This window comes from Chaetodon trifascialis, chromosome 12 (genome assembly GCF_039877785.1).
Source record: "Chaetodon trifascialis isolate fChaTrf1 chromosome 12, fChaTrf1.hap1, whole genome shotgun sequence".
Lineage (NCBI taxonomy): Eukaryota > Metazoa > Chordata > Actinopteri > Chaetodontiformes > Chaetodontidae > Chaetodon > Chaetodon trifascialis.
This window is the reverse complement of record NC_092067.1, coordinates 7,571,642-7,589,759: the sequence shown is the minus strand read 5'-3', so window position 1 is coordinate 7,589,759 and position 18,118 is coordinate 7,571,642. Positions and strand designations below refer to the sequence as shown.

The 18,118-nt window shown below is 42.7% G+C and overlaps 1 protein-coding gene across 2 annotated transcripts in view; it reads right to left on the bottom strand.

Annotated features, from left to right (window-relative positions):
• Positions 1-6,850: 6,850 nt before the first annotated feature.
• Positions 6,851-18,118, bottom strand: part of LOC139340292 (protein FAM124A) — a 30,256-nt gene continuing 18,988 nt past the window's right edge. For both annotated transcript variants that reach the window (XM_070976048.1, XM_070976049.1), the window contains 2 exons: positions 13,744-14,504; positions 6,851-8,182 (listed from right to left, as the gene is read on the bottom strand). In XM_070976048.1, coding sequence (XP_070832149.1) covers positions 7,361-8,182; positions 13,744-14,504 — 1,583 coding nt within the window. In that variant the 3' untranslated portion in view covers positions 6,851-7,360. The remainder of the gene's footprint in view (positions 8,183-13,743; positions 14,505-18,118) is intronic.

Genomic DNA, 18,118 nt, shown 5'->3' with positions numbered 1-18,118 from the left:
GACTTGACTAATTAGTGGAGCCATGGCTTGGCTTCATTAAATGGCATTGCTGCATTCTTTAAAACGCCCCGACTCCGGACACAGGAATTTGGAATTTTAAGGACTTCGATGGAGGAGATGAGACGTCACGGTAGCTAACCAAAGACAATTGTTTGAAAAGATGCCACCACAAACAGCAGCTTTCATCGGAGCGGTTGTGAGGTATTTGGCAGAACATTAGAAGTTCATATTTGTGAAGTAGAAATAATGATTTGTGCTCTCCGTTTCTGATCCCTGGACCAACTACAAAGCAAGCTGCTGCTGCTCTGAGGGGTCAGGATGGAGGGCAACTTACTCAACAGTGTTACTCTGCAGAGTGGAGTAGCGCTCAGCAGGCCTCAGCCTGACAGGACCTGCATATTAAAGACAATCATCCTTCACTTATCCGCACAGGCAATCATGTGTACTCTGCACTGTTTCGTTACAAAATGCTAATGTGAACAACAGTCACTCTCACTCACTTGGTTAGAGTCAGGCCAAGCTGAAGTGGTGCATGCCAACCAGTTTTGTACCAGGCTACAGCCAATACTGCTGTAGTACATGACAGAGCTGTTCTGACCTTTCAGGGTCCAAGTCAAATCTCAAGTTTTTATAAGTATCTGGAAAATGACGAGGGAAGTCTTTCAAAATGCTGACCATTAAAATGCCAGCATTTCAACATTTTCATGCCAGCACCAATGTGTGTAAGTACAGCCTCGCAGAGCTGCTAGTGTGGCTGTAAACTCTTGCTGATTTAATTTGTCACCTGCATAAAATCTGATGCTTGAATGTTTCTACTTTTAAGTCTCAAGTAAGTCAAATGTCAGAACAGTCAAGTCTGAGCTGTGAATTCAGTCAGAGTCATGTTCAAGTCTCAAGTCTGCAGCTCTGTCGATGAGAAGAAAAAGGTGTACTTGACTGCATTTGTCAAGCGGTTTCAAAATATTACAGTCAGGGTGTTCTACGGCTATTATCAACAACATTATTTAGTCATTATTCATGACATCTGTGTTCAAGTCAACATCCTCAACACATTTTCAGAATGTAATCAGAACCTAGCAACTTTGTAAATATAGATTACTATAGAAGCGTTCTTTGAAATAAATAAATATATATATATATAAATATCCTCAAATGTTTTCCTCATAATGATATCATAAGTTTTGGAGATCATTTGAGATGTTAAGTGAATGCATCCTGCTGACTAACATAAATGAATCAGTCATTTTTGTGGATCTCAATAATTTCAAGATAAAGCAGCCTTCATTGGTAAATGCATGATGCTAACATTTGATACACGTCAGTGAAATGTCCCTAACAATGATACTAATACCTAACATGTGCAGGTGCATGTCCGTGTGTTCAGGAGCTTATCATTATTCCATGAGAGATTTTCCTTCCACACTGAAATATGTTCGTTGATGAGTCTGTGTGACTCTGCGATGCCTCCGCCTTTCCCCGCATGGCAGCAACTTAATCCCTAACTAACGGAGACTGTCCCCAGGCTCTCCATTCAGACCGATCACCCCAGTCCCCTCTCCACTGCCTGACCTATGACCTTGCAGGGAAAATGATAATGAACGGAGGAGGAGGAGGAGGAGGAGGAGGAGTTCGTATGAAATGACCACAAACCACAGGAACTCTCCATTCGTTGTAGTCTGTGTTTTAACTTCATCCAGCCAACAGAAAAGCACCTGTTGAAGGAATTGTCATGGAACAGAAATGACAAAGATGACTGAAAGTGAGGAACAATAATAACAACAAAGAAAAAGGAGAAGAAGAACAAAAGCAACAGCTTCATCATCAACTCCAGGGGCCTGTGACTCAAAGCACTTCCTGTTGTGGCTCTCCTTGCGTTACCTGGCCTCACTGAACCTAACATTGATATTCATGCATAACCAGTGTCGTAAAGCTGGTTATCAACTGGCTCTGCAAACTCAGAAAAGTAGTTCATGTGTGATATGGTCTATCTGACTGAAATGTTTGTAATCATGGGAGATAATCATTGTTTTTCTAGTACAATAGAGGGTATGGTCTTTTTTTCCATTATCACAAAGTCACCTCATGTTATTTGGAGTGCAGTGACGGAGTAAGAGTATAAAAGTCAGGTACCTTTGCACAGGTAAAATGCAGATATAAATTTCATTATTTATTTGGTGTTGCAAACTAGCCCTCCATTTGTTGGAAGCTCTGTTTTAAGTGGTAAACCTGTAACAGCAAAATTATTCTAATGACATATATCAGATGCTCTTAATTACCTGTGACTTTATTGGAAAGGCAGTGCTTTTGTCAACATGGGCTCCTGTTGGAATGATGAGTGTTTTTTTGGTCAGTAGTCAGGCTGTTGACACATTTTGATCTGATCCTCTGAAGGAAACCTGCAGGTTAGCAGTGCGGCATAGGTTACCATGGTGATCCACCATGGTGGCTAAAAGTGAGCCAGCTCATGATCTGCAAAGTTAAGGCCAAAGGTAGCTGGCCAATCCACTAATGGGACATAGATAACAACAACGATGAAGATCAAACAAGTAGCATAAAAAAAAAGCTGCAGTTGCAAGGAACACACTGTTTTAAAGCAGCCTACTGTATATGAAGTGAATAGTGGTTCAGTACTGAGCAGAGATGCACTCAGCACAGTTTGGCTGGGACTGACTCATTCTGCTTCACCTCCAGTGCCCTACTTCCTATCAGGCTCCTGGGCCTTTGGGCAGTTCAGGCGGGGAGGGATTAGAGGGGATGCTGGTGTGCGGGGCCGGGCCAGGCTGCAACAACGCCAGCAGCGCTGTGAGCCGGTGTCGCCAGAGCGATCTGCCAGGTACGCCACGGCGGATTAGAGCCACTAGTGCTGGCACTGTGAGAGGGGCGACGTGAGGGGACGTGTCCCACGTAGGCCTCACCTCGCAAGAGCATGGCTCCGGAGAACCATGGGAAAAATGTTGGTGGTTGTTATTTTGAGCAGAAGAAGGTGGATGGCAAGACAGCAGCAGAGGGAGACATTTAAAGACACGTGGAGAAATACCTTTAAGAAATAATGTAAATATTCTCTACTGTAACAAAGAAAAAAAGAGCCAGGGCAAGGTCTTCGATCATTTTGGATCTAACAGCGTATCAGTTAAAATGTGGAGATTTTGATTGTGAGGCTTTGATTGGGTCAGGTTAGTTAATTGTTAAGCAGTTGTTGTAGCCTTTTCAACTCGTATCTGTAGCACTGTAGCTCCATCTGCTGCCATCTGGTAGTGAAGCGAAAAGCTTAATTCAGCATTCGAGGTTCAGTTCAGGTCTATGAGGATGGACAGTCATTCAAGTCATCCTGGAGCAACTTCATTACAGTCATCAAAGAGTATTAGTTCAACCATTAAAAATATAGCTAAAATTTGGATTCTCGTAACCATGTTTCAAGTTTACAAAGGAGTCCCATTTATTATCTGCATGATTGACCTAATCTGAGCACGAGTGGCTGCCCCATGTCAGTTTTATTGTTGTTTCCAGTTATTGATAATACCACATTAATTATGTTTAGACAGTATATACATTTAATTATAACAATTATTTCAATTACAAAATTAGAGATCACAAATCCATAATAATTTGCCATTTTTAAATGTTTTACTTATCAGGTTATTTACGGGACTTAAATTAGTGAGTCACTCATCAGTGACTTAGTCATGAATACAAACTTGAAACATGGTTGTAGACAACAATTTGAAACACATTAGGCCAAATTAGTAATTTTTTTGCTTTTGCCTGTTTACTAATAAGGTTAATGAGACATACTCTAAAATTACAGCTTTCTATATTTTTGTACCATTTTTAAATGGGAAGTGTTTTGCTCTTTATACCATGCTTGAATGTATGACTACACAACTGCTCATATTCTGTCTTTATCAATCTGTTTTTCTGTGCAACATGCCCACTCAATTTTTTATATTTCTCAACAATTTTCATTCACTTGTGTTTTGTCGTTACCATTTTTAAATAATTTAGTGTAGTCATCTGACTGTATTTCTGTCTGTCTTTAAGAAGATGCTGGTGGCCCTGTCTTAATTTTTTTTATTATGTTTTTGCTTGTGTCTGAACTATCAGACATTGTAATATTTCTCTGACCTACCTCCTATAGTCCCATCAGATGAGTGTATCCCTTCATCCTGGCCGCTCAGTAGATGAGATGGTCTTCATGGAATTGTTCAAACACAGTGGCTGTGGTGGATCTGTGTCTGCACATGTGGGCCTGGGATTGATCTCTATATTTACGTTTGGTCTCTTTTGCAAAGCTGGACTTGTCCAAAATGTATCAGTTCTTTTAGACATCCCATTTCTATACTAGACTGCTGACTAGTTTCCTACACTCTCAAATGCAATACTTAATGTTAAGGTCTTACAGTTGACTACAGCTGTGCAGTCGGCCTATAGCAGCTTGTAGTTTCTTAGGTTATTAAACAGAAAAAACAGAAATATAAGGGATGTATGCAGCCACAGTGTCCCCTGGTACTGTGGCTGCAGAAGAGCCCACTGAGGTACTAGTACTCCTGGTTAAAAATTACTACTGAAAGTGGTTCTTTCACCTCCACTAGCCACATTATGCCAAACCCCTCCAATAACCCACAGACATGTGTGGCCCCATGAAAGGCTTCTTCTTTCTTTAAAAGCAGTATGCTTTATGGGCAGTTAAGCTGCATACACTCTTAGGAAGACATGAATTAATCATTATGACTGCGGGAGCTTTTTCACTCTCATCAGCACATGACATTAAAGAATTTGGAGTCTGTACAAACATGAGTTACTTTTGACGACGGAAGAAAAATGACTTGTGTAAAATATGCAAATCTTTGTCGGGACTCTGGATGTGCTGAACTCAACTTGCAGACTGATCTGTTTTCCAGACTTCATGTGTAACCTCTGCACTGTGGAAGTAATACATTACACCACCCACTGTGTTGATTGGCTGCTGATGATGTCACCTCTGCAGGGCTGAGAGGAGACTTTGCCATGACAACCAGTGTGCACTATTATTGGATTTCCCTCTTCAGACTGTTTGGAGACCTCACAAGGAGACTCACACCTGTTTAAGTGCTCAGGCTGTGGAGAGCGGCAGGTTTCACAGTCTGAGCTGAAACAAGAGGTCGGTAAAGATTTCCCCAGACACAGAGGAGTCTTACAGACCTCAGTGAAGCTGCTCTGACATACAATGATGCCGCTTCAAGGAGTCCTGAAAAACTTTATCTGAATGTTTTAATTTAGCGATTACTTTTAGTTTAAGATACAACTCTTAAATAATGATATTGTCACTGGATGGAAATCCCACATTCAACCTTCAACCTGAAAGCTCAACACAAGAGGGCAGCATTGTGTTGCATTAAAAGACTAAAAAGACGGCACAGTCTGGTAGGAGACAATGATGGATGATAGCTTGCGTTCCTCCTTTGACCTGGACGTCAAAAACTCTTGGATCTTTATTTAGCAACAAGACAGATTCAAAGTCATCTTAAGACCATTTTTTTACTCTATTTTTCTAAATGTATGTTGCCAATAACAATTCATTTTAATGTTTATTTCTTATTATTAGTTTTTAACTTGAAAGCCCCTTCAGTTTTCCATATTCGCATGAAATAGGTGTGGAGCATGTAATCCCAGTTTCCCCTTTTTTTATTAAGTTGAATCACTTACGTAAATAAACAAATTTGCAGGATCCTGTGTGGTGTGTGTAGACTGACAAAGGTTAGGTACTGAAGGAATTCAAGGTTAAGGTTTTTAAGGTATCTGTTTAAGCTGTTTGAAGGGATATTTGCCCTTTGATCATTCCTATATACATTTTTTGTGAAATTGGCTGTACTGTTCGGTAACTGACAATCTACAGATTGGCAAAATGGACAAAGTGCAGTTGACTGCATTTACTACCTTGGCCTGACTTTCAGTATCTTCTTCCATCTTCTCCAGCTGATGAGCTATTTCTGTTAAAATGTAATGTGAAACCACTCAGAATGACAAACCCACAGAAAATGTTCTCGGCTGCTTTTCCATTTTCAGCTCATAGTTCTGGTTTTATGGCTTCACTGTTTTGGTTCAGTTTCAGCTCTCTCATCAACCTTGTTTGCAGCAGCTGCTGTTTTCAGCAAACACTCTGACAAACCCACTGTGCAATGCCTGGCACAGGACCAAACAGACAAATGAAGAAGCTGGTCAGCTAAGTGGAACATGTAGCGGAGGAGTTGGTGGAGACCAAAGCAGAGCTAAAATGAGAGTGAATATTAGACCTGCATTCATCAGTTGGACAGAAATACAACACTAAATGAATAATGTCACTCAGTTTGTGTGAAAGTAGGAAACTATTTAACATATGCTTAACATTACGTCAGTGCTGTGTCTGTCAGCTTACTCTTACTGAAATTCTGCTGCCCCCAAATGGTCAAAAACGCAATTACAGGTACTGTCTGCAGAGTGTTTTTATGTTTTTGGTGACATTACCACCTGAGTGTTTGCACTCCAGGCCATTATTGGGCAGTGACATAGCTATGGTGGTGGTCCATACAACGACTCACCTGTGCATTTAGTTACTGTGTATGGATGACAAGAGAAGGCACAGTTCTTTTCAAATAGAGAAAATCTTTAAATTGCAAGACTACAAGTCAAACTTCAAAGTCAAAGTTCACAGCACTGCAAGTCATGCATTTAACTCAGTGCCAGTTTACCAGCTTAGCAGCTTAGCTACCAGAGTGTTTGTTGCTAATCAGGAACCACACTGAGGTACCAGCTGACTGACGCTATCAGCTCTCTGACCCTTCCTACACACTCTGGTGGATTCTGCATGGAATATGAAATAGCTTGTTAGTCACTTACCTGATGAGCTACTTGGGCCCTCAGACCCTGCTTCATCTTGAATCTGTAGATTCTGTTGTTCTGTTTGGATATGTTCAATATGTAAATACAGTTTTTTATATTCTAACATTAACCCCATAATAGCTGTTTGGATGAACACTTTACAATAAATAAAATGGAGAGTTAAGGTTTAAAGGTTGTTTTAAAGTGGTAGTGTGGAGCACACATGATGGAGAAAACTGTTTATTGAATAGTGTATCTCTACACAGCTATGTAATTGGTCCTTTAAATACTTTCATTTACCTATATATAACCGGACATTTACAAAGCTTACTTCTAAATGCAAAAAGGCAATATCCACAAATACATGAGAACATCAAATAGAGTTCATGCTGAGCTCCACTTCATACTGCAGTCATTTTAGATTTACTATCAAGCACTAGGGGGCAGAGTAGAGCTGTGGGACTGTCTCAGGCCTGAAGTCTGTCATCACTGGTCAGAGTGAGTCCTCTCAGCTTCCAACAATAAATCAAATGTAGAATTCTTGATCTTCTTCTTCGTCTATCTTGTCTGCCTCTTCAACTGGTGCGCTAACAATGCTGCAACTGTCAGACTGGTTTATGGAAACATCACTGAGGGAGGGTGCACCACTTGTGTTCACACTGGTGCTTTGCATACGTAACCCCAGCAAGGTAGAGGGAGTGTTGGTGGTGAAGCTGTTTCGAGTCCGGCCCAGTGTGGCTGCCCTGTAGGTGCTCTCCCGGATGCCGGGAGACAGGGAGGGTCCCATGTCTTCTGGTGGTGCCGATAATGGCCGAGAAGTCTGTGGCAGGCTGGATTTGATGTATGCCGACACCACTGTGAGGTCCACACTGCTGCCTGGATTTACTTTGTCCCCTGTGTCCACATCTGTCTCCTCTGCCCCAATCAGAGCATCCACATTGAGGCGGAACGGTGGTACAAGGGAGGAGCTCCTGTTGAGGGAGTGGCTCCTGTGATGGTGGCTGGGAGAAGGGCCAGGAGAGGAGCAGGTGGAGCGGGAACTGGCTGAGCCCAAGTTGGGTAGAGAGAAGAGGGAGCTGGACCGATGGCCCCTCCACTGGGTCCTCCAGCTGTCCGGATGATGCCTGTCAGCCCACTGCTCCTGCTCATCTGGGTCCTCGCAGGCCAGAGGGTGGGAGCCATGAGGGGTCTGGTGGACTCTGGGACGGGATGTCGCCCGATGGTGATGCCGGCGGTTCCTGTAGGAGGCAGCAGTTCTGGTAAAGGTGGATGGAGCTGAGGCCGATTCACTGATAGTAGACGGTATGTGGCAGGGATCGTGTTGGTGTTTGAAGTGTGCACCTTGGACCTGAGCAGGAAGGAAAAGAAAACCTATTAGTATGTATGTGTATACACACACACACACACACACACACACACACACACACACACACACACACACACACACACACACAGTATATATAGTTTATTTGACTGTGTTTATCAGTTTATCAGAGCATCTAATGTGAAGTTTATACTAGAGGTACACTGCAAAAAAGGCTGTTCAGGAAAGTCAGAATATTTTCTTTTAGGGCGATTATATCTCATTTGTTCTTCTCAAAGATAAAAATAATCTTCTAAAGCACTATTTTCAATATATTATTAAACTTGTTTCAACTTACAAGTGAATAATTATGAATTATTTCAGATGGGTTTGCTTATTTCAAGAATCCAAACAGTCTTAAAACTACTTGCACTAAACCAAAACAAAATTAATTTGTTAAGTATCCATAAATAAAATAAATATATATTTTTCTTTTTTTTGTTGCACTGGTTGACAGGCACAGTCTTCACTGAAACACTACAGTATATATCTCATTAAAAAGAATAGCTATACCTTATTCATGGCAGACATTTTGATTTGTCACAGCAGAAAAAGCACAAATGGAACCAATAACATTTGCTGGCTCTGTTCCATTAAGTGTCTCAGTAAGCCATGACAGTGAGCCAGCAAACCAAACAGCAGGGACTTGGAACTGGCTAATCTGGAATACAGTTCTTATTAATGTTATTGATCGCACCTGTGCCTTTCCTGCTGTGAAAAAGACTTATAACATTAAAGTATACTTCAAGTCAAGGATTTGAGGCAAACCGCAGTACTAGTATAACAAAACCACTTGATTCCAGAAAATTCAACTTGCATATCGACATTTCACTCCACCACTCATCATGTCACTGAAAGACAAATAAGTGCAGTTTGAGCCACTGTGTTGCATCAATTAGGTTCTCCAACAACTGCCATTACAAACAATGTTGGTTTGGTCATTTATTGAGTCCATACCTCTAATTCATCACTTACTGTACACCTGTAAACCATCAACAACAGTCATATCTCAGTTACTAAACTAATCACAAAGATAATCAGTGAATAATTGACTTTGAGTGCTTCGCAACAGAGCATAAAATGACACGACACTAACATGGGGAAAGAGTGTCCGCACTGCCAATATCAAGTCCTACTGACCAGAGTTTTGTTTCCTCCATTGGCAGAATTTATAGGTTGATGCTAGTAAATTTCTAAAGATCACACAGCATTTTGCTGATGCTTGCAGCTTCATTATTGATCTCTGAAAAAGCAGCTTGATAAGATTTTTGTCAAACATTTTGCTTGTTTGTAGACATCTTGTATGTACTGAAGGGGTAGTTCAATATGAGGTCGCAGGGGTTACAAAGAAGGGAGGTGCATATTCAAAACTACTAACTACTCCCTCTAGGGCTGTCATGCAACCAAGCACTCCTCATGCAACATGCAGGCAGCAAAGTGAGGGAGGTAGGGGTAGGAGGGAACCCGGGGGTTTACAAAGCCCCCTCAAACTCCCTTTTCTTAGCCCGGCCACTTTATGAATCACACCAGCAGCTGGAGAATTCATCAGTGTCCAGAGGAGCCCCATGTGTATCACACCTCCATTTACAGAGCAAAGTATCTCAAAACACAGACTGCTGTTCAGAAAACCCTGGTATAAGACAGATCTACAGTCTGATTATCATCATCAAAGGACCAGGTCTGGAAAAGTAAGAGGCAATATGGTAGATTCCCTGGTTCTGACACAAATGTGGAAATGTTCTTTATTTAACATGTAGGGCAGCTGCAGCAGGATTCATTTCACTGCCCTGTTGGTTCAGTCTCTCAGCTATGTGTTCCCTCTCTGCGAGGATTAAAACATGTTGATGTTGATAGTTTCTCCATGTTTCTGTTCTCATGTCTGCTCTGTCATCCGGCTTTCCAACCAAACAATACAAGCAGAGGCAAGAACTTTCCACACAGCAGCCTCAAGACAATAATTTCCAGGAGCATGGGAAGGGAGGCGGGGTCGCAGATTTCCATATGTTCATGCTCAACAACAGTAAATGTCATGGAAGCAAATCTTAGTTTCCTGAGAAGTTGAACTGTCATTTACCACGTCCGTCTGATTTCTAGCAGTAATAAATATTCTTCATCCTCTGGGGATTGTGAATGCATGCAAAACTTTATGGCAATTCATCCAATAGATATTGAGATATTTCAGTCTGGGCCAAAATGGTGGACTGACAGACAGACCACAGCCACGCCATGAGCATGGCTTGCTGGCTACTAGCTTGGATAAAAGTGAAAGGTTATTCCAAAAAAGCACAACGAAAAAGCACAAAAAAAGCTGTTGATCGTTGACTGTTGATCTCTAGAGTAACAGCGTGCCACTCGATAAGCAAATGGCTCGTTAAGGGGAAACCTGTTTCCGTGAGTGTCTTGTTGAGAGGATACTCTGCTGATTGAGAGGCAAACAATCACACCAGCTCTCTCATTATCTGCTGCTTTGGACAAATAGCGAGTAAGAGAGCACTCTAATTTTTATAATTTACTGTTTTGGTTCACAACAGGCAGCTGTTTTCAGTGAAGTGTACACACCTGCTCAGCAGAAGACAGCAGACAGACACAGTTTGTGATTAGCAGATGAACGTAATGGAGAATTTAGCCCTAAAGAACCAGATATTTTTCTCAGGAGTTTGTATAGAGACCAAAAACAGAGCTAAAAGAGAGTGGATACTGGAGTTACATCAGGTGGCCGGAAACACTCTAAATGAATCTTAATGTTGCTCCATGACTGCTGGATGGGTAAGTGAGCCACTGTTTGCTGTCAAAAAACAGTTACTGCAGGTTTACACTTAAGACTTATGGGCTTGGAAATATATCGTGTAAACAAGGGTCCTCACAAGGATGAAAGTACAAATGTGTCAGTGTGTCTGGAGAAAAGAGTGAAAGACCCCAGTGTTTTCCTCCCTTCCCGCTCAGTGTCTCTCCCCTCTCTCCTCTATAGTCCTCTTCGTCCTGTTTAACCTTCTCTCACTCCCTCTTCTTCACTTTGTCGTTTTCTCCTTCCTCTGAGGCAAGAATGGCTGCATTCTTATCTCTCCCACACAGGAAAGAAAGGAGCAGTGAGTGTTGTTGTCTACTTTTTATGCTGTGATCTAAAACTTAATGACACTTGAGGGAGGCACAAGCAGGATGAGTTTTTGGTGTGTGTGTGTGGATGTGTATTACTCATGTTGTGGGGACATAAATCTGTTTACGCAGTCACATTGTGGGAACATACCGTCCGTATGGGGACAAAACACAAGGCCAAACAACATAAATCATTCAATTTTAGGGTGAAAGCTTCAGTTAAGGTCAGGATAAAGTTAGGTTTAGGTTAAGGTTAGGGTTAGGCAAGGAGTGATTATGGTTATGGTCAGGGTCAGTCTCCAGAAAATGAATGTAAGTCTATGTAATGTCCCCAGAAACACGACTGTGTGTGTGTGTGTGTGTGTGTGTGTGTGTGTGTGTGTGTGTGTGTGTGTGTGTGTGTGTGTGTGTGTGTGTGTGTGTGTGTGTGCGTGTGTGTGTGCGCGTGTGTGTGTGTGTATTGTTAATCCAAAGATGCCGCCGGTCATCTGCACACACGTTATTTACTGAAATTATTTCTGTGCATGTCTGGGTGAAAGTGTGTGTGCCTCCATCAGCTAATAGGACATGACAGGATCTGTCCAGTTTCCCGTGAGGATAACATGCTACAATGCCGGTGAGGAGCCGCAGCAGGGGGTGCTGGGTAATGAGGTTGTTGACGTGGCGATGATCAGACCCTTTACTCTTGTAAGCTTTAGTTATCTTGGGATAAGCAAGGTCAGCCAGAGACCTGACCTCAGCAAGCCAAAAACAGCACAAATGAACTCTAATCCTCAGCTGCACCATACTGCAGAAGCCACACAATCTGTGATTTAAGTTAATAAATGTAATTCCTCATATGCTCAGCAGTTTGGCTGTGGCTGTTGCTTCCGAAGCTTTGACTCTTTGACTATCAAAGCTGAAACAAATCAGCAGAAAATATACCTTCAACCATTTTTATTACTGACTAATAGCTTCAGTCATTTTTCAAGCAACAAATAGCAACTGTTCAGCGTGACACTGAGATAAATTGAGAAAGTAAAGGGCAGATTATTTGCCATTAGTTGCAGCCCTTGATTTCATAATATGCCACCACACACAAAATGTACCACAAAGTTCCATTTTTGTTCCAATTCCACAGACCTGAAAGAAAATAATGTGATGAAGTTAGAGTCTCATTTTCAGTATAGGCTATGTTAGAAGACTCTAGACAGACTCTCATTTGACTAACTGACATAAAGCTTGAACAACTGTTGTATCGGTTTCTTTGATAAAGACTCAAGAGACAAACCTATGTACTTCAGGAGAACAATCAACTATGAATCCCAAGGTGTACTTCCTGTGAAACACAAAGCTTAAAATTTCATGGTGTATGCTGCTAACAGCACGCTGAAGTTCAAAAAGAAACCTGATAAAACACTCAGCAGCTGAAACTGTTTTGCTTTCAGGTTCTGGGTCATTTTTGGATGATTTTGGCAACTGTAGAGTTTAGTTTCCAATTGTGACAATGAAACAGTTCAGAGTCTGCTGCAGCTGTGAGAGTCTTATTGAGGTTTGGATTTGTTACATTTAGAGCCACTGACCATACCAATCTGACATAGAGTGACATTTTGGGAAATCCCCTTACCTCTGCTTCACTTCTGGCCAGGAGCTGGGTGAGAAGATCAGTACCGCTCTCGTATTTGGCTGCTTCATTTAATTTTTCCCACTGTTCCCAGTCTTTGTGCTAAGCTAAGCTAACTGACACATACAGAAATACAGTGTTGCAGCAGGGAGGACCACATGACTTGTGGCAGGTGGTAGTTAAGCATCATGCATATGGTCCATTGTCATGACGGATTAGTTTATTGTTTCCCTCAGTGCTGTTCCAATCCCAGTAATGGACTAATCGGCTTGAACTTTCAAAACTACTAATCTGGCACTGCCTGGACACATATCACCTCTGAAACTGATACTCTCCAAACAAAGACCATTTTGTGTGTGTGTGTGCGTGCGTGTGTGCGTGTGTGCGTGCGTGCGTGCGTGCGTGCGTGCGTGCGTGTGAACATGGCAACTTTTTACAGTCTGGATGAAGTATGTTTGGACAGTGATGGATAATTTACGGCTGGATGGATGGATTAAAGACGGACACAAATTAAGGAGACTCAGACCTGCGTCGTCTGCTGTATGAATGTTATTTTTGGCTGTAGAATTTGTTTTACATCCCTCTAGGAACCATTTTTCTGACTGACATTTTTCTTACAGACTGTAGACAGAACAAGTAAAATGTTCTTCTTTCTATGTTTATTTTGTCCTGCAGCTTGGGGAAGCAGTGCTCTGACTGAGAATTGATAATAGATAGATAGCGGACCCAAAACCACTCCATACTCTAAACTAATTCCAAAAATAGGATGATAAAGGAGGTATTCATAGCAAAAACACCCACGATTTATTTGGCACAGGTAAAAACTGGCACCAGCCAAAAGCACTCTCACCTGCAGCAAGATCTTATTTCCATCGTAGTCCTCCGTCTGCCAGCGGACCTCACTGATCGGGCTGCAGGGCTGTGGCAGCAGGGGCACCAGTGCCCCGACATCTCGTACCCTGACCTCCATCACTGCTGACTCCAGCACCACCGGACTCTGACCTCGCGGGAGCCTCTTGAATGACAACTGGATCTCCATATCCGGGTTGGAGTACACCACAAAGAAACAAAAGTCCTCCTTCTTCTGTGCAACCCTCCGCTGAAGCAGCAGCTTGTAAAGCCGCACCATGTCCGTGTAATTTTCATGTCGGCAATAAACAGTAAATCGCACAATTTCTTTGCCGTAATGGACCTGTCGCACAGCCCACAGCGGCGTGCCAGGAGACAGGGTGAAAAAGTCCTGGCTGCATGGTGCTAGCGGTAGCATCCGCCGGCCATTGCTGACTTTTTCAGTGTGGTGGTAGTGCCAAGGTGGCCTCTGCAGGGTGCGGTGCAGCATCAGTACCTGCTCCTCACCACCATACGCCTCCTGAAGGAATAGGATGACTGCCAGGGCCGGCTGGCAGCCAGCAGATAGGCTACCGTTTTGATGGTGCTTGGGCCGAGGCCGCTGGGAGGCCCGCTCTGACACTCGGAAGAGCTGCAGCTCAGGGTGAACCCACGCCAGCACAGCATCAGCAGCACGCTGCAGGAACTTGCCGTTGCCGGGGTCAGCAATGAGGTGGATGCTGACAAGGAAGGGATCCTGGAGCTCCCCCATGGATAACTCACCTCCACATACAAGAGCATCAAGACGAGGTAAGAGAGGGTGGAAAGGGCAAGAGGGGCAAGAAGAGAGAGGAGAAGAGACAGGTATGGGAAAGAAAAGATAAAATTACAATCAGCTTGTTGAATTTGAGGAAACCAAACTAGACTGTGTTTACAAAGAATTCCATTCCAATGTAGTAAAAACTTCAATTTCAGTGTTTTTACAGTGAAATCTTTGCATGGCATACAGTGTGGCCACAGTTAGGAAAAGATCCTGGTTGTGGCTAAGAAATGCACGAAAAAGTCAGATTAAAGTACTGTGTGGTTGAGGTAACAACGATGAATGTGTCAGATCGAGATCAAACATTAACTGTAGGTCCATGGCAGGACGCGAACTCAATTTTCAGCCAAAATGAACAGAATTCCAGGGCATACTGAGGCTGTTTTTTCTACTCCATTTTCTCCTTTTCTTTCCTTTGTTTACCTCTTTGTTCCCATCCTTTCCCTCACTCTTTCCCTTTTCCCACAGATCTCTCACTCACATCCCTCTCCATTTCACTCATCCACATCTAACTCCATCTTTCGACCAATTTCTATGTTTACCTTTCTCCCCCCTCTCCCTCCCGGCCCTCTCTTTTTTCCAGCAGACCCATGTGGAGCAGGGCTCCTCTGTGGAGGCTCATTAGTGCCATTAGGAGGTCATTACTGAAGCCCAGAGGAATGTTCCAGACCACAGCACGAGCGATGCATTCAGGTGTAGCCTCCCTCTGAACCCCTGACCTGGAAAAGATCGGTACCCAAGCACAGGTACTGCCAAACTGCCACTGAAATGTTCCCAAACTACAGTCATATTTAGGCAGTGTTCGCACTCTTGCATGTATGTACACAGTCACACTGTATCTCCTAATCTCCATGTTCCCTCATTCTTTCTTTGTGGAGCACTTTTCCTATGACTTTATCTGACTTCTCAGGGGACTTGTCCCATTTCGTCTCGCTTTGAGGCAGTTGGGAAAGGACACGCCGTCTTCTTGTCCCTGGCACAGCATACTGTTTAGCTGTTGCCAGAATCCCTCCGTGAAACAGAGAGGCCTAACAGGGACAGGTTCAGTCTCATGAGTCCCGCTGGCCTTTGCAAAAGGACAGTTTCTACTTGACCAAAGAGGTGACATTTTCTAAGTGTTAAGATCAGGTTACAAGGAAGCATTGCTTAAAGGGGGCCATTCGGGGTGTAACGACACTGCAGCTCAGGGTCCAGATACACAAGACAGATGCACTTTTTAAGAAAGTTTGAATGAAAGTGAAGTGCGACGGCAAGTATAAAATATGCAAAAACTGTTTTAAATTTTTGTTTACCTGTGGAATGTTCCAAACAGGTGTTTTTGGAGCATTTTACAACTTCCCCAGTCTTTAGTTGCTCCTGTGGCAACTTTTTTGAAACGTGTTGCTACATCAAATTCAGAATAAGCAAATATTTACAAAAATCAATGAAGTTGATGAGGTCAGACATTAAATATACTGTCTTTGTACTGTTTTCAGTTGATTATATGTTAAAAAGGATTAGCAAATTGTCACATTCTATTTTATTTATGTTTTGCACAGCACCCCAACTTATATGGAATCAGAATTGTAAAATAAAAACTAAAAAAAATTGGCTCTCTCGTCTGTACGTCTGGAGAAAAGGATGACAGAGTCAGGATGTCCCTATCTGCCAGGGATGGTGAGAAGTGAGCTGAGAGCTTTGATGTTACAGGCACTCAGGAACCTCATATCATTTCAAATTTGAAAATGTAATTATTTCCACAATATCATTGCAGCTGTGTGACTTGAATGTCAGTCGTTGATTTTCTTCACAACTTCTGTTACTTAAACTTGTTACAAACTGAATCTAAATAGATTTGATGGGGTGATTTAAAAGGAATCAGATTCAATAAGCAGATTTAATATTGGACTCCCCCTGCAAGAAAATACCATCAAACCCCAACTCTAACACAAAGTGTCCTCGTGTGGCTCAGTTTGTCTGAAGAGATAAATACAGCAGGATCAGCGCAGGTTTAAGCTGGATGCCAGGGCACAGACATCCCAACACACACACACACACACACACACACACACACACACACACACACACACACACACACACACACACACACACACGCACACACAGGGCACCATGCTCATTAACGACTACTTGATCCCATTAGAATCAATGTCTATCTCCCTGACATGTATCAGGCATCAAGACACCAAACACAGGGATGATAGGGCTCTTTGAGGGTATTTACTGTACAGTACATTGTACTGTCACACAGACAGCTTGATTTATTAACTCCAACTATACAGTCCTATGTATGCTTTTTCAGGAGTCAGAACCTGAATTACAGTAAGCCCAAAAGGAACAAAGACCTCTGTCCGAACTGTTAGACCTGATAAACAATAAAGCAAACAGAGCAGCAAATAAGAAGATATCATGCATTAGTTTTGCTTTAGTTCTAAAAATCTCTTCATCCTGACTCATCTTATCACTTTTCCTTCCCTGTCTCTCTCCTGCATTCCTCCTTCATCTCATGTGTCCTCATGTCTTGGGAGTCTGTAACTTAAATGACTGGAGGATTAAAGAGGAATCTAAGTTTGGGTCAGGATGGAGGCCTCAGACAGACTCCCACACACACTGAGGGCCACACACCCTTTTATTTCTGTCTGAACGCATTAGAATCAGTATATATCTCCTTGGTATCACACTGACATCTGGAACAAAACCACTTTTTGAGCCACATGGATGATTGGTATCAAACTGGATATTTAAAATTCTGTACAGTGTCTGAAACCTGGAAAGACTTCACTCCTCTCTTTTTGCCTTCATGAAGGCGACTGCCAACATTTAAAGGCACACATCCAACTAAACCAAATACTCAGTATATTTTCAGTACCAGCTGACTTATGTCTGCTGCGCCCATCATTACAAATTTTTCAAGGACCAAAAATTGTTACAGGCTTGGCTGGATTCTAAGGGCCACAGCAGAGATGCATCAAAAATGCAGCTTTCTCATTTATTTCAATGAGTCCACTATGTCAGTGCAGCAGGGGTTCTGATAAAAACAATGAGGAACAAATAGATGACATGTCAACATCTACCAGCAACGCACTGCACTCGCCAATCAAAGCACATGCAAGCATCCATGGGAACATTTCATACCATCCATCCATCCATTATCTATACCGCCTATCCCTTTCGGGGTTGCGGGGGGCTGGAGCCTATCCCAGCTACAATGGGCGAGAGGCGGGGTACACCCTGAGCCGGTCGCCAGCCGATTGCAGGGCCACATGCAAAGACAGACAAACATTCACACTCACACCTACGGACAATTTAGAGTCATCAATTAACCTAATGAGCATGTTTTTGGTCTGTGGGAGGAAGCCGGAGTACCCGGAGAGAACCCACGCATGCACGGGAAGAACATGCAAACTTCACACAGAAAGGCCCCGCCTGACCCTGGGATCGAACCGGCGAGGTGAGGCACCCGCACTACCTGCTGCGCCACCGTGCAGCCCCATTTCATACCAGGCGGAGATTAAATTCTATTCAAAAAAAGGCTATTTAAGCAGTAATTACTATATCTTGAACTTATTTCTGTGTCTGT